This window comes from Panicum virgatum, chromosome 2K (genome assembly GCF_016808335.1).
Source record: "Panicum virgatum strain AP13 chromosome 2K, P.virgatum_v5, whole genome shotgun sequence".
Classification (NCBI taxonomy): Eukaryota; Viridiplantae; Streptophyta; class Magnoliopsida; order Poales; family Poaceae; genus Panicum; species Panicum virgatum.
This window is the reverse complement of record NC_053137.1, coordinates 44897796-44912292: the sequence shown is the minus strand read 5'-3', so window position 1 is coordinate 44912292 and position 14497 is coordinate 44897796. Positions and strand designations below refer to the sequence as shown.

The following is a 14497-nucleotide window of genomic DNA, read 5'->3' as shown; positions in this document are numbered from 1 at the left end:
GCGTGGTGTGGTGTCCAATGTTGGGCTTGCTTGCGCCCAGTAGGGGGTGAGGCATGCATGCAGAGCTGTACGCACACTCGAGCATGCAGCACGTACACATGCAGTGTGGGTGTGGAGATACCACCCCACGCCCGGACAAGAAGCATATCGATCGCTTGCTTTCCCGTCCCGTCGTCCTGCTGCATCCGGCCATCCCATCTGCTGCAAACAGAAATACCCGCCAACCCTACGGCCCCCCTAGCGTACGCCTATCTTGGCACGGTGCCTGTCGGCATCAAGTCTGCTCGCCAGCGCGTTTCCACCTTTAGGTCTTGTTTGTTTAGATGCACCACGCAAAATTTTTAAATAGAACTTTTGTATATTTAAAATATTAAATATAAATTAATCACAAAACTAATTACATAACTCGTCTACAAACTACAAGATGAATTTATTAAAACTAATTAATTCATCATTATCACATGTTACTGTAGTTTACTGTAGCAATTTATTGTCTAATCATGGCATAATTAGCCTCATTAAATTCATCTCGTAATTTTACAAACAAACTATGCAATTAGTCTTTCTATTTCGTCTAGATTTAATACTCTATGCAGGTACCGCACACATTCGATGTGATAGTTTTGAAATTTTGAATTTTGCATCTAAACCAGGCCTTTAGTTTTGTGTGCGTTGGATTCGGATTGGACGGGCTCGCTCGATCACGTACCATCTACCACTTGCTCACTTTATTTCCCCTCCCCTTTTACGCCTAATTTGTATTTAGATTTTTTAAAAAATCAGTACTACAGTAACTTCGAACGTTTGACCACTAATTAGAAGTATTAAATGTGGATAACTGACAAAAGTCATTCGACAACCTTCGGGTGTAATTGCGAGACGAACCTTTTAAGTCTAATTGGATCAAAATTAGATAATATCGTTCTACAATAAACAACTTATAATGATGGATTAATTAGACTTAATAGATTCGTTTCGTGATTTTCTATCCATTCGTGTAATTAGTTTTATAATTAGATCATGTTTAGTCCATCTAATCTTCAATTGAAAATTACTATAGTGAATTTCATCTAAATTTTTAGAGAATCTAAACACATCCAAACTCGGTCCGCTGTCCGCTCGGACGACTGCGCACCGCAGCAGCTCGATCGATACCCGGCCAAGTTCGGCGCAGGTACAGGGCGCTCAGTCCTCGGGAGGGGTTCGTCAGCGGATCCTTCATACAGTCAGATGCTCCTCGCTCTAATCTATAGCTATAGGTCACGAGATGGACTATATAAGCATCCTGTGTTTAATTAGTGCCGTGCTGGGGACAAATCATAAGAGGACAAGGCCGACCTTCTTCGCTCTCTGTTTCTTGCTGTATTTCCGTTGTTGCATCCATGCATTCGGCGACCGACCATGCTGGCAAGTTGACATGTTCTCCTCTCGCTCCCTGCCAAAAGCTGCACCGTTGACCTGTCACTCAGCACAGCAGCCTAAGAGTAGCTCAAGTCAGCCAATGATGATACAGATGCTGAGATGCAGTGCGCGGTGGCAAGACACGGTCAAACCTAGTTGCGCGCGGCCGCGCATATTTTTCCACGTTGGTAGTACGAGAGGATGTCGACCGCAGGAACGAACGAATTGAGAAGAAAGATGATCGATGCCGGCCTTTGTTTGTACCGGCCTGCTCGGGTCGGCCCTACCACTACCATGTTGGGCAATATAATTTGACAGGGTCGACCCATCTATCAGCCTAACTGCATTGGCATACATGCTCTCAGGGCCGGCTCTATAATTTCGAGGGCCTAGAGCGAACCGGATGCTATGGGCCCCCTTAGACTAAATATTTTTTTCCTCCAACATTTTCATTAGGTTCTGCATTAGCCTGAACTTCTGCATTTAAATTGTGATCATTTTCCTACATTTCATCAGGTTCTTGCTCTTGCTCTTGCTCTTGATCTTCATTTAAATCAGCATTACTTACGGTTGAAAGAACTTGTGCAAAGCACCCCTTTGTGATTCAACGAGCCGTTCATCTTGTTTTCTTCTTTTTTTTCCTTTTCTGAGATCCCGACAAATGCTTCTTAGGTAACATTCTAACACCTAAATTATGAAGGAAAATAAATAGAGAAATTAGAAGTTTAAACCTAGAAATCTAAGTATCCAACGTAGTCATGAAGTAGCAGATTACTAGTAGAAGTTAATAGTTACTCACCGATTTGCTTAGCTGATTGCAAAACGTTGCTGGCTTGCTACCGTAGAGGGGACGAGTCACGAGTGCAGAGGCAGGTCAGTAGAAGACAATCAGCCGATCACCAGACGGCGGCCGCCGGACGCCGAGCGGGCGGCCGAGAGGCCGCGGCCACAAAAGGCAGCGAGGTCTGCAATGCGAATGGATGGACGCCGCGACGTTTCGACTGCCGAAGCCGAGCGATCGAGCCCCCTGTAGCCTGTTGGGCCTCTTCTGATGTGTATGTGTACTAGTATATACATATTTGATCCTGGGTCCCCCTCGGTTGTGGGCCCTAGGCGGTCGCCCCTCCCGCCTAGGCCCAGAGCCGGGCCTGATGCTCTGAAACTTAAACTGTATTAAGCATCAATACCGCATGAAAATGTCTGGCTGCAACCCCATCGAGAGCTGGACCTTGGTGTGCGTGGGTGTGGGGGTGTGTGTGGGGGGGTGGGGCTTCTTTCCGGGCAAACCTCGACGGACGGTCAACGCTGACCAGGTCTCTCGTCGATATCATGCATCATGATTGTGCTTAACTATATAGTAAGAATCTGTTTGGATCCACCAACTAATTGGTAGGTACTACCTCTGTCCAAAAATATAAGAATTTCTAGATTTTGTCAAAGTCAAATTTATTCAACTTTGATCATCAATATTCTTATAAATGAATTATATTAATATAAACACTTATATATTATGATAATTACTTTCATAATGAATCTAGTAATATTATTTTTATCTTATAGATAAATTATTATTATTTACAGTTAAAATTGAATAAATTTGACTTTGATCAAATTTAGAAATGCTTATATTATCGGATGGAGGGAGTAGCTCATTTTAGCCAGGACAGATCCAAACGGGGCCAGCTAATTTATACACGTAGCTAAAGCCTTTGTCACTAGCTAAATAATAATTATTTAATTAGCTGGATGGATCCAAACAGGATCTCTAAGTAAAGAAGACGAGGACTCAGCTTCTTTTAAATTTTCAATCAATCAAAAGAGCGGGGGGGGGGGGGGGGGGGGGGAGGCCCCTCGTTCACAAGACTGAAGAAACAGACGTACCACCAGCTGCCTGCGCCGAAGCTGACAGCGTAAAGAGGGACATTGCAACATTGGCGTAGCTAGGGGTGAGAGAAGCAGCTTTTCAACCGGTTGCTCTCTAGCCTCGTTATGTAATCTAGCTTTAGCTCCAAGAATAAAATGGTAAAATGTTATCTAATATTCAAAAAAAATCTGACTCGGATTAGCTTATTTTAGATTATTTTAATAATCTAGAATGATCTTTTGTCATGGTCAAAGCGGTAAATGCACACTCCCGACCATAAAAAAGGTGAAATAAATTGTGTAACTTATTTCAAATTATTTTTGCAGTCCAAAGTGGCATTTTATCACATTGTTATTGGACCATAAGCTAGATTATATCTTCAACATATATATGTACTTTAATTCAATTTATTCAAATGTTGTCTTGGTCACCTCGCCATATATTATTCTTCTATATAGAATAAAGAGATATACTTCCTCCATTCCAAGCATGTTTTGTTTTGTCCCAAGATAAACATCTCCAACTTTGATTAAGTTTATAGAAAATATATTAACATTAAGAATGCTAAGTAACAAAATTGTGAAGACATATATCTATCCACATCGGATTTTTGACACTAGTATGATGGTGTTAGATGTTAGTGTAGTTTGTGTAGCTTATTTGTATGTAATTAGGACTACAAAGACGATTGTACTATTAAACACAGGGGTTGTGCTTCAGAGTGTTATAGGGTAATTAACTTTAGTTAGCTTAGCTAGTTACAAAAATATGGGAATAAGCCATCATATCTTTTAGTACTTTTCCTTTGCCTCTCTTCTTATGTTTCCTTGCATAATCAGCCTGTAAAATAGCCAACCATTAGTATCAAGAGAAGCTGTTGTGTCGTACCCCTAAAACCCTAGTGCCCAAGGCCTGAACATGCACCACAATAGTATAGGAATATAATAATTCGTTGGGTCGCCATAGCACTGTATGCATTCCGGCTCACAAAAATGGACTTCGAACTCATCACTATAGGAGTCTTGAAGTGAAAAATAGAAAATTAGTAGGCAGCACTGATCTACCCACTCCAATATCTGAACCCATGAAAAACACTAATAATTAATCTCTTTCCTCATGCTTCCTCTGTCATAACCACATCCACGTCTTTTGTATAAAATCCTGAAATCAAGTTCAAACTCTCTTGAAACCAAGTTTTCTATAATCAACTTGAAAATTTCCATATACAATTTGAAATTTTCTAAATCGAATCATTATACTCTATTCCAAGTTTCCATCTTAGATGGCATTTAATGATGCCCCAATTTGGCTTGGGCATGAGCAAGCCCATGCCTCAGCTACCAACACTAGACCCTTATAACCTCATCTTGCAAAATACTTTCCCTCCATACTAAAAATATTTGAGCCAAAAGTCGGTCCATCACCTCTATTTATACATTTACATATATTTCAAGTTGCGAGGCACTGGATTCATTTCATTCAACCCAAAATATGCTGTCAAGTCCCATCTACTGCAATTAGCAGCCATTTGGGTAGGCGGAATCTTGGCTGGGCCCGGGCCCGGGCCTGAGCCTGGTTCTCTTGATCTGCTTGAAACTTTGGCTTGGTTTTAACAGGGTTGCAATTAGCTAGTCTGCACAGAAGATCCACCAGGAGTAGACTACCGTCAACCACATGACACGGCACAAGTTGCAATCATTTTACTCACACAACCCGCTGAATCAGACACTTGATTAGCATTCTTCTAAAAGAATTGAAGATGATTAGTCACAGTGTCGCACACTAGTCAATTAGTCATAGCCGTCTCGCAGCCTGGAGCAGCTGATCATCATCCATTCCATTCCATTCTGTTCCATCCATCCAGTGGAGTCGTAAAACAAATAGCCGCCGCCCCCGTTATAAATAGCCGGCGACACCAACCCCGCGTGCTCCTGGTTCTCTTTCTCTTCTCCCTTGCTTGGAGCCACCAACCTTTCCTCCGCTTGGCCAGCCGCAGCTTCCCTGTAACCCTAGCCGCCCGCCCGGCTCGTAAACTCTATCGACCAGCAAGGGATGCAGCCCACGACGCGGGAAATGCAGGCCATGGCCGCCGCCGGCCAGATCTCCCTCGATGACCTCCGCGCGGCCGGCGGCGTGCACGACGACTTCCTCGACCAGATGCTGGGAGGCCTGCAGCCGTCGGCCTGGCCGCCGGAACTGGCATCCGCGGCGGGAGCGAAGGCGCCGGGTGGCGGAGCGGAGGCGGAGGGGATGCACCAGCACCATCACCATCACCATCAGCAGCAACAGTTCGGTGGGGGCTTGTACGACGAGTCCGCGCTGCTGGCGTCGCGGCTCCGGCAGCACCAGATCAGCGGCGGCGGCGCGGAGTCCGCAGAGGCGGCGACGAAGCAGATGGTGCTGCAGCAGCTGGCCGATCTGAGGCACGGCCACCACATGCTGCTCCAGGGCATGGGCCGCTCGACGGGCGGCGGCGCCGGCGGCATGCTCCTCCCGCTCTCCCTCGGCAGCGGCGGATCGGCCGGCGACGTGCAGGCGCTACTCAAAGCCGCCGCCAATTCCGCCGTACTCATCCATCGCTCCCCTCAAATCCACTTGCTGCCTTTTTTTCGCCCCGTCAAGAAACTAGAATCTTTTGCAAAAAGTTCGCGTTTTTATTCGGTGCTCGTTCCAGGGAGGAGAGGCCGCCGGCGTCTTCGGCGGCGCCTTCGCCGGATCGCTCCAGCAGCAGCAGCAGCAGCAGCAACATTTCCAGCCGCATCCACAGGTTCGCAAGATCAACGAGCCACATGCGTACATGGCTTAATGCTTGAAGCAACACATGGTCACCTACTTGACCTCACGGTTCTTTGATTCTTGCTCGCAGTCCCAGCAAACGGCGCCGTTGCCAGGCCAGGGCTTCGGTGGTGGCGGCGGCGCGTCGCAGCCCCAGGCCGGGGCTTCAGGCGGGGCCGCGGCGGCGGCTCCGCCCAGGCAGCGCGTGCGGGCGCGGCGCGGCCAGGCCACCGACCCCCACAGCATCGCGGAGCGGGTGAGCTACGCGACGACGCTCCTCCTCCTCCCTGCCCCCCTCCCTAATTGCCGCTCTGCGTTTCCCAATAATCACGTCGGCCAGGCAGTATTTAATCCTCAATTGGGCGAATAAATCCGCGGCGGCGGTTGCTAATCAGCCCCCGTGCCCGGCTGTCTGTTGTTGCTTCCTGGGTTTGGACTGTTGCTCCCTCCGCTCCGGCTGCCGAACCCAACCGCTGCCACTCCTTTGTCCCTTTCCTCGTTCTCGTATTCGTCTTGGCCATGCTGAACACATGTTCTCAAATTCATTTTGCAGCTCCGGAGGGAGAGGATCGCGGAGAGGATGAAGGCCCTGCAGGAGCTGGTGCCCAACGCCAACAAGGTACGGTGAACAGAAAACCCAATTGCATATACTGTACACGCTTTGAGAGACGATCAGCCGAGAGAGAGGCCTAGGGTTTTGGTTGTTGGGAGATGAGATGATGCTGGCAATAAAAGGCTCCCCCCAATCACTCACTCGTGGCGGGTTTTTGTGCCGAGGAAAACGGGGGGACGAAACAACGGAGAGGACAGCAGCTAGCTTTGCTAGAGTTCAACGCCGCATGCCCGGGCGCGGTGGATAGCTGTTGCCTGTTGGCCGGACGGAGTCGTCAGCCAGCAGCGGCTGCTGTGCCTGTGCGGAGCGGAGGCGTGGGCGGTGGTCGGCGCGCGTGCGGGGCACACTTACCAGCACCGTGCTCCCTCGGCGACCACGCGGCCGGGGACGAAGGCAATGGCTTTTTCCCCGCCTAGAATTCCTGCCCATGTCGCGCGCGGCGCCGCTTCCGAAGAGGGGAGGGGGAGAGGCTGGCTGCTCTAGCTTTAGCGCGCGCGCGCTCTTTTCAGCTGTCTGTCCACCCGCCTTTTTGTTCTTTGCGCTTGGCTTGCATACTCACCGCCGCTTGCGAGTTTTCTCTTCTGAAAATGTTGTGGATGTCTACCCTGCGTGCGTGCAGACGGACAAGGCGTCGATGCTGGACGAGATCATCGACTACGTCAAGTTCCTGCAGCTCCAAGTCAAGGCAAGCATGAATTACTGTACTACTACTAGCAGTAGGTGTAGCACCAATACAATGATGCCGTTGATGGAGGTGCTGATGACATGTATGCAATGCAATCCGCGTTTACCAACCCACTGCACGCAGGTGCTGAGCATGAGCCGGCTAGGTGGCGCCGCTGCCGTCGCGCCGCTCGTGGCCGACATGTCCTCGGAGGTGACTCTCTCTCTCTCTCTCTAGCTTTCTCTCTCCCACTTGCAGTCGAGTCGAGTCCAGTCGAGTGGCGTGCAGCTTCTCTCTCTAGCTTTCTCCTGCTGCTGCCTAGCTTCGCCTCCCTCTCTCTCTAACTTTTCCCGCACTCGAAAGAATCAGCGGGATGTGAACAAACTTTTCAGCGCCACGGCTGATGGCTGCTGCCATCGCCACAGTGCCTCGCGTGCCGCCGCGCGAAATGACGCGCCTGCCCCGGCCCCGCGCGATCGAGGCGCGAGCGAACGGCGAGCACCACCCACCGCTCCGTATTTTCGTCGTACAGGCGTGCCTGAATGCCCGGGGCCATGTGTTGTGCGTGCAGGGTCGAGGCGGCGGCGGCGCGCCGCCGGCCGCGGCGGGGAGCGACGGCCTGGCGGTGACGGAGCAGCAGGTGGCCAAGCTCATGGAGGAGGACATAGGCACGGCCATGCAGTACCTGCAGGGGAAGGGCCTCTGCCTCATGCCCGTCTCCCTCGCCTCCGCCATCTCCTCCGCGACGTGCCACATGCGCCCGCCGGTGGGCGGGCTCGGGGTCGCCGCCGCCGCGCACCACATGGCCGCCATGCGCCTGCCGCCGCCCGGCATCAACGGCGGCGCCGCCGACGCGGCGGCGGCCGTGCCGGCCTCCCCGAGCATGTCCGTGCTCACGGCGCAGTCGGCCATGGCCAACGGCGCCGGCGGGGCCAACGGCGCCGGCGGGGCCGATGGCGAGGGCTCGCACTCGCACCACCACCAGCAGCAGCAGCAGCAGCCGCCGCCCAAGGACGCCGCGTCCGTGTCCAAGCCGTGATCCCGGCCTCGACAAGACAACGGCCGCCGTTTCGCTAGCGGCGAGACCCTGACACTCCTGACCTGACGGCGTCGCCCTCCAGTTACGAGACTGCCCCCCTATCCGCCGCGGGTCTCGCTCGGCTGGGAACCGTGGGCTCCCTGACGGGCCCATCTGCACCCCTGCGGGCCCACGGGCTCTCAGCACGGCACAGCCGCGCAGCGCAGCAGCCCCCAGACTCAGTCACCTTTTTCTTTTTCTTTTTCTTTTTCTTTTCTTTTCTTTTCCTTTTTCTTTTAATTTCTCCCTAGCCTCACCATTATTTTCTTTTCTGTTTAATATTAATCCCTGTATGCTGCTGTTTTTTTTCCAGTAAATATCAGTAATTAATTAATCCAGGGCTGGTTCTCCTGCTGCTGGCTTTGCGCCAGCTTTACCCCTTTCCTTTCCCGCCATCCGCATCAACTTTCGCCCCCCTCCTTTTCTGTTTCCTGCCCTAGCTTTGCGTGGCCCCACTCTCTGTTTAATTTACGCACAAGTTTGTCCTTTGCGATTGGACGGGGAATTTGGTCTCCCAGCTTTGGCTACTAAACCCATTCTTTTCCGAATTTTTTTGCGTTTTTTTCTATTCTCACAAGTGTATCTTGATATATTTTCTCTGTACTACTCCGGTCCTGTTTAGATCTTTACTCATAAACCTCATAAACGCAAAAAAAAACATCACATCAAATATTTTGACACATGCATGAAGTACTAAATGAAGTCTATTTACAAAAAAATTTGCATGGATGGGCTGTAAATCGCGAGACGAATTTAATGAGCCTACTTAATCCACGATTCGCAACAGTGATGCTACAGTAACCATCCGCTAATTATGAATTAATCATGGATTAATTATCATCATTAGATTCGTCTCGCGATTTACAATCCATCTATGCAAAAAAATTTATAAATAGACTTCATTTAGTACTTTAAATTAGTAAAATTTCATCGCAAAATTTTTTTTGCGTTGGAACTAAACACGGCTTCCATCTCGGGGTAGTTCTCTGGCCCCACCAGCGAAGAACAAAATATGCTGGTGTTCTAGCCTGGTAGGGACTTGGATGGGTGGATGGATGTATCAAGAGCGATGCTTGGAATCTTTGGTTGGGGATTAATTGTTTGTTTAAGTGATCGTTAATTGTTTGCTTAATCCCAAAAAGTCAGCTGGACTCGGAACGTTCTGGAAAGGGCAGCAAGGAATCGATGAACCGGCCGGGAGAGAGGATTTTGCAACTACTGACTGCTGAGATATTTGCCGACTCAAAGTCGCACACCAGTGGTGACTTATAGTTCGCCTACCTACTACGGCCTGAACCACTAGCCTTCATGTAATAGAAGCGGCACAACCAGGCTGCACGTGACTCGGCACTGTGCATTGTGAAAATTCTTTTTAATACCTATTAATATAAAAGGTAAGCATCTCTTCTGGGTATTCAAGAAAAAAAAATGGCTTGAACCACTCAACCACTTGCTCGATCAAGAAATTCAAATTCTATCTCCTTCCTCCAAAATAAGTGATGTACTCTTGATGCTGTTTTCAATCCAGGTGGGGGAGTAGTAGCCTTAAAGATAGCAGAGGGGAATATTTCTGCCGATTACCCTTTCACTCGTCATTATCACCATAATTTACCATTTATGTTTTTTCTTTTTTTTATTTCTGTTTTCTTTGCAACCCTAATACTGTATACTTCGAACCTTTTAGTTGGTGATGGTGTCGTTACTGATTCAATAAAAAAAAGATTAATAGCGCATTATACTTAGTTGCTATTGGCGTCTTTGGATTCAAGTGGGAACATGGCGATCAAAATTCCCCAAAGGTTATTAACGCATTACAGTTAGCGGGACTAATTCACGAAACATCTCTTCCGTCCTATCCATGACAACTTACAGTTACATATATCATTCGAGAATACAACTTTAGTTTCTATAAATGATGCGTACATACACACTCATATATAGCTAAAACTTTCTTTGGATACGCAGGAGAAAGTGGCCCGACCGCGAGAAAGTGGCCGAACCCAAATGCTCAGCACGCTCCTCGATCCACCCCGGATCATTTTCAAGGTCAGATGCAGCATCACGTGTCCTGACGAGAAACCATAGATATCACGCTACCTAGATCGGCGCATGATTAGTGTTGACGAGATTGCAGCACGAACTTAATCCGTTGACGTTTTTGTCCCCGGCAAATTAAACAATATCCGGCACGTTGACCTCGGGGAGGAGCTAGATTCACATGCTCCGATCCGCCAGCTTTCTACGTGGTTGAAGGCTCACACGACACCATCAGCGCACTAACGCACGGCTAGTACAGGCAGCTGATAAAAGCTACCGACTGGGACGTGTGGTCGATCGCTCCGCTGCGCCGGAGAGCCAATAACTACATGAATGCCACGCCTGCACGTACGTCCCATTTCGGTGTGCGTCGACCGGGTGCGATGTGGGAAAGAAGGCAAGGATTCAGAGAATTCATTTTTGCAGTATTGCGATCCCCACTCCAAACCATGGCGTCCTTTGGAACGGAGAAAAAATTTAGGAATTCTGGAGTGTAGATACTGTAGAGAATTTTCTCTTTGAGAATCTTTGGAACAAATGACTGAATATTGTGAATTCCTTTGAAATTCCGATGTGAGTTTTGGAGGAAAATATATAAGCAATGAGGTCCAACCTCACATTTTTCTCTTTTGTGTCTTAGAAATCCTATGTTCTTCCTGTGCAGCATCATCGTCAAGTCGCTGTTGAGATTTCCTCAAATGCCTCTTCTCTCCTTCTTTTCATGCTCAAGTCGCTGTTCGGATTGAAATTTTGTAGAATGCTTGATCTCTTCTTTTGGTAACGTAATGAGTAGAGTGGAGTGTTACTTGCAGGCTTCGCACGCACCAACCAGAGAGTAAACGGCCATTAAACTCCTAGTGGGTGGAATCATGCATGCACTACTTACGACTTCACCAGAACACACTAACGGTGTTTTTTCATAGAATTCTTGATGGTAACATATCTACTTCAGCAAAAGAAAATTTGTACATCCACTTTTGTAGTTTTGTACAGTGAGCTACAGCATGGAAGCAAGGAAATGATCAAGGTCAGAACTTTTTCCATACTCTAAAAAAAGCATGGAAGCACCGAGCACTACTAGATATTTTCCCCGTCGACAAGGAGAAGTCCCCTTCTCCCCGCCGCGAAGTTCTCTCAGTTTGGAGTGCCCCTTGTCCGGCTGTCCCCGGCCGTTGACCAACCCTTTTTTTTTTGAAGAAATTTGACCAACCCATTTAGAAGCAACCACAGAAGATCACCGGCCAAGGCTGCCGCCGTTGTCAAAGGCTGCAATCATATGACACCATGTATATGGAGTGCGGAGAAAGTCAGTCGTCAGTCGGCTCCGCTAGATAGTGGGGTTTGCGTAACTCGTGCTGCTCAGCCTCAGCACGCTGTCGATGATGCTCCATACTGTATTAGTGCACCTTAATCTCGCGCGACAAACGCCAGAAAACGATTGATTAGTGCCGGGATTAACTCCGCTAGATCTTCCGTCCTAATCGCAGACCCACGGAGTGTGTTGTGTACCCAACCAAGCAAGTACTAGGCAAGTGTTAACTCGCGGACAGTGACGTCGACGTGCATTTCTGTTCTACTAGTAATTTCCAATTAAAGCTTCGCCGATGATGCAAGCAAGAGCAAGACAGCAGGGAGGACCCAGCCGGCGCGGGGACCAAAAGATCTCGAGTGCCCGGCCGGAGTCAACCAGATAATTACCAGATCGATTCGCCGCCGGTAATGCGCATGCATTTGCTGATCTATCTTATTCTAATCAGCCGTTAAACAAAATGTTTTCACCGATCCGGGAGATCAACAAGCGAGGACGGCGACCGGCCGCGATTGATAGCCTAATAATGCAGCCGGGGCGGGAGTGATGGATCGGATCGGATCAGCTTTGGTCGCCGTCGCTACCGGCGCGATCGCAGTCGCAGGTGCAGGCCTGCGAAAGGCTTTTTCGGCCGCGAGAAATGAAATGATGATGGCGACGGCCGGCGAGGACGACGTCTTCTCTAGCTGTCTGTGCGACAGCTTTCAGCAGGCTCTCTCAGCTCATCAGCTAGCCCCCATTTCTGCCCCCGTTGGGCTAATCCTTTTCCTACCCCGCCACGCCGAATCTCTCTCTCGATCACGCGCGAGAGATCTGCCGCGGCGCCGGCGTGCCAACACCTGAACCACGAGTGGCACTCACCACTCAGGCACTTCAGCAGCAGGGCGAGAGCGAGCTGCACGAGGTTGGTGAGATGGGGCCAGTGGTTTGGGTTTTCACACAGTGGTTTTATTTTCTGCTCCCTGTGGGCGCTCGGCTGGAGATCGATCAGATTAATTGGGGAAAGATGCGTGAGATCAACCTAACATCAGCATCGACGACCGACCGGCCGGCCGGCTGCTCGATTACTCATTTAATTATTGCATAACAAGCGAAGTCAATCTTGACTTGGATTGTAATCTTGTGCGTCCAACTTTATTTGGCCGGCATGGCTTGTTTATTTGGAACTAGATTTGTTTAGGAGATGATATGACAGTCAATGTCAAACCTAGTAGTTAGCTACTAGTATAGCCCGACCAATTAGGCAATTTCTTAGCCGTAGCTATGGCTCGGCATGCACTAGGGCTAGGAACCCTAGCTCCATGCCAAAGCGAGTCCAGTCAGCCCGCAATATGCACCGCATGCGTATGCAGGACGAACAGTGTGCAGGCCACCGGCTGTGATTTCTTTTCGCCTATCTGAATAGCATTGGCTATTTGCTCTGTAGCCTGTAACCTCTATTTGTTTGCTAATGTCGGAAATATTTTTTAGATAAAGAATTAACCCAGCCTGTTAGAAGCAACGGCGAATAAATGATGAAGAACAACAAGACCAAACCGCAGAAGACACGAGAATTTAATGTGGAAAACCCTCCCAATGCGGAAGGGAAAAACTATGAGCGCCAGCCAGTAAATCTTCGTTATATCAGGTGTGTGTTTACACGCCTAATCGGCCCAAGCCTTCGACGACGGGCCTCCGCTTCGCCTATAGTTGCTCGGAACATAGCTCTCTGTTTATTTGTTGGCATTATTTTAGTTGTTTTGCTTGTATCTCTACCACCGCCATATGAGCTGATGAAACTGTAGTAACAGACAATCGAGTGCATGCATGCCCTAAACAGAGGCTCGAATAACATAACAAATATAACCATTCACTATAATTAAAGAGATCGATCGAGAGATATGACCACACCACGCATGACATGCTGGTTAGAGCGAGGCAGGACAAAAATAATAGACTTGAAATGAACGGATTGGACGCAGCGCGACGAACGCGCTACCTGGAATTTGTGATCGGACGCGCGCAGGTGGGGCGAATCCAGTAGGGGGGCTGAGGGGGCTCCACCCCCCCCCCCCCCACCATTGGTTGGAGCCTCCATTAGAATAAGGGGGGACTAGGTAAGAAGAAGATGACAGAAGAAGAAAATAGAGAGGAGAGGGTGGGGAAGAAGTGAAAGAAGACATCAGCCCCCCTATGTCTCTTGGCTAGATCCGCCACTGCGCAGGTCTGCACATACATGCCCGTTTGCTCGTGCCGCTGTCGTCGTACTAGCCCCCGCGTTTATGGTCCGCACCGCTCTACACGTCCTGGACTTGTGCTTCCCGTCCGCGCCGCCCAGGAAAACTTTTCAGTCCTCGGCGGTCGCGGGAAGTGACCCCCGCCACCTGAGCCGAGCGTGTGGCGGCGACGACACCGCCAGAAACGCCGGCCACCACCGTCCACCGTCTCCTACTCTCCCGTGCACCGCCCGTCCTAGCTAGCCACCTGCTGCAGGTGCGCGGCCGCTGTCCCGAAGCAGAGCTCCGCGCCGTGTTGACGTCGAGCCAGAGGAGGCCGGCGGCCTGGCGTCCTCCATCCAAGCGCCGAGAGTCGTGGCTTGTCTCGGGTCGTGCGGGATCCACGCGGACGCGGGCGCGAGGCGATGGTGCGTTTGGAGCGAGCGGTGGGAAGCAGCAGCCGCGGCCTCGCGACGATGTGACCCGTCCCGACGGAAAATCCTCGGACTCGCCGGACGCGAGTCTGGCAACCTCACAAGTCAGCGCCACCCCCCAACTACC

The 14497-nt window shown here is 49.8% G+C and overlaps 1 protein-coding gene and 1 long non-coding RNA gene across 2 annotated transcripts; one reads left to right on the top strand and one right to left on the bottom strand.

Moving 5' to 3' along the window:
- Positions 1 to 2033: 2033 nt before the first annotated feature.
- Positions 2034 to 2502, bottom strand: LOC120695652. Its single transcript, XR_005683769.1, has 2 exons — positions 2201 to 2502; positions 2034 to 2088 (listed from the first exon to the last, which is right to left on the bottom strand). It is a non-coding gene; the product is annotated as an uncharacterized LOC120695652 (long non-coding RNA).
- Positions 2503 to 5141: 2639 nt separating this feature from the next.
- LOC120695650 (bHLH transcription factor RHL1-like) lies at positions 5142 to 8765 on the top strand. The gene is made up of 7 exons (XM_039978864.1): positions 5142 to 5830; positions 5940 to 6032; positions 6132 to 6296; positions 6594 to 6659; positions 7273 to 7338; positions 7462 to 7530; positions 7889 to 8765. The coding sequence occupies exons 1-7, from the start codon at positions 5318 to 5320 to the stop codon at positions 8354 to 8356; spliced, it is 1440 nt and encodes a 479-aa protein (XP_039834798.1). The 5' UTR covers positions 5142 to 5317; the 3' UTR covers positions 8357 to 8765.
- The last annotated feature ends 5732 nt before the right edge of the window (positions 8766 to 14497 follow it).

Coding starts and splice junctions, on each gene's coding strand:
- LOC120695650 (XM_039978864.1), top strand. CDS start 5,318: ATGCAGCCCACGACGCGGGAAATGCAGGCCATGGCCGCCGCCGGCCAG. Junction 6,297..6,593: donor CCCACAGCATCGCGGAGCGG/GTGAGCTACGCG, acceptor TTCATTTTGCAG/CTCCGGAGGGAGAGGATCGC. Junction 6,660..7,272: donor TGGTGCCCAACGCCAACAAG/GTACGGTGAACA, acceptor GCGTGCGTGCAG/ACGGACAAGGCGTCGATGCT.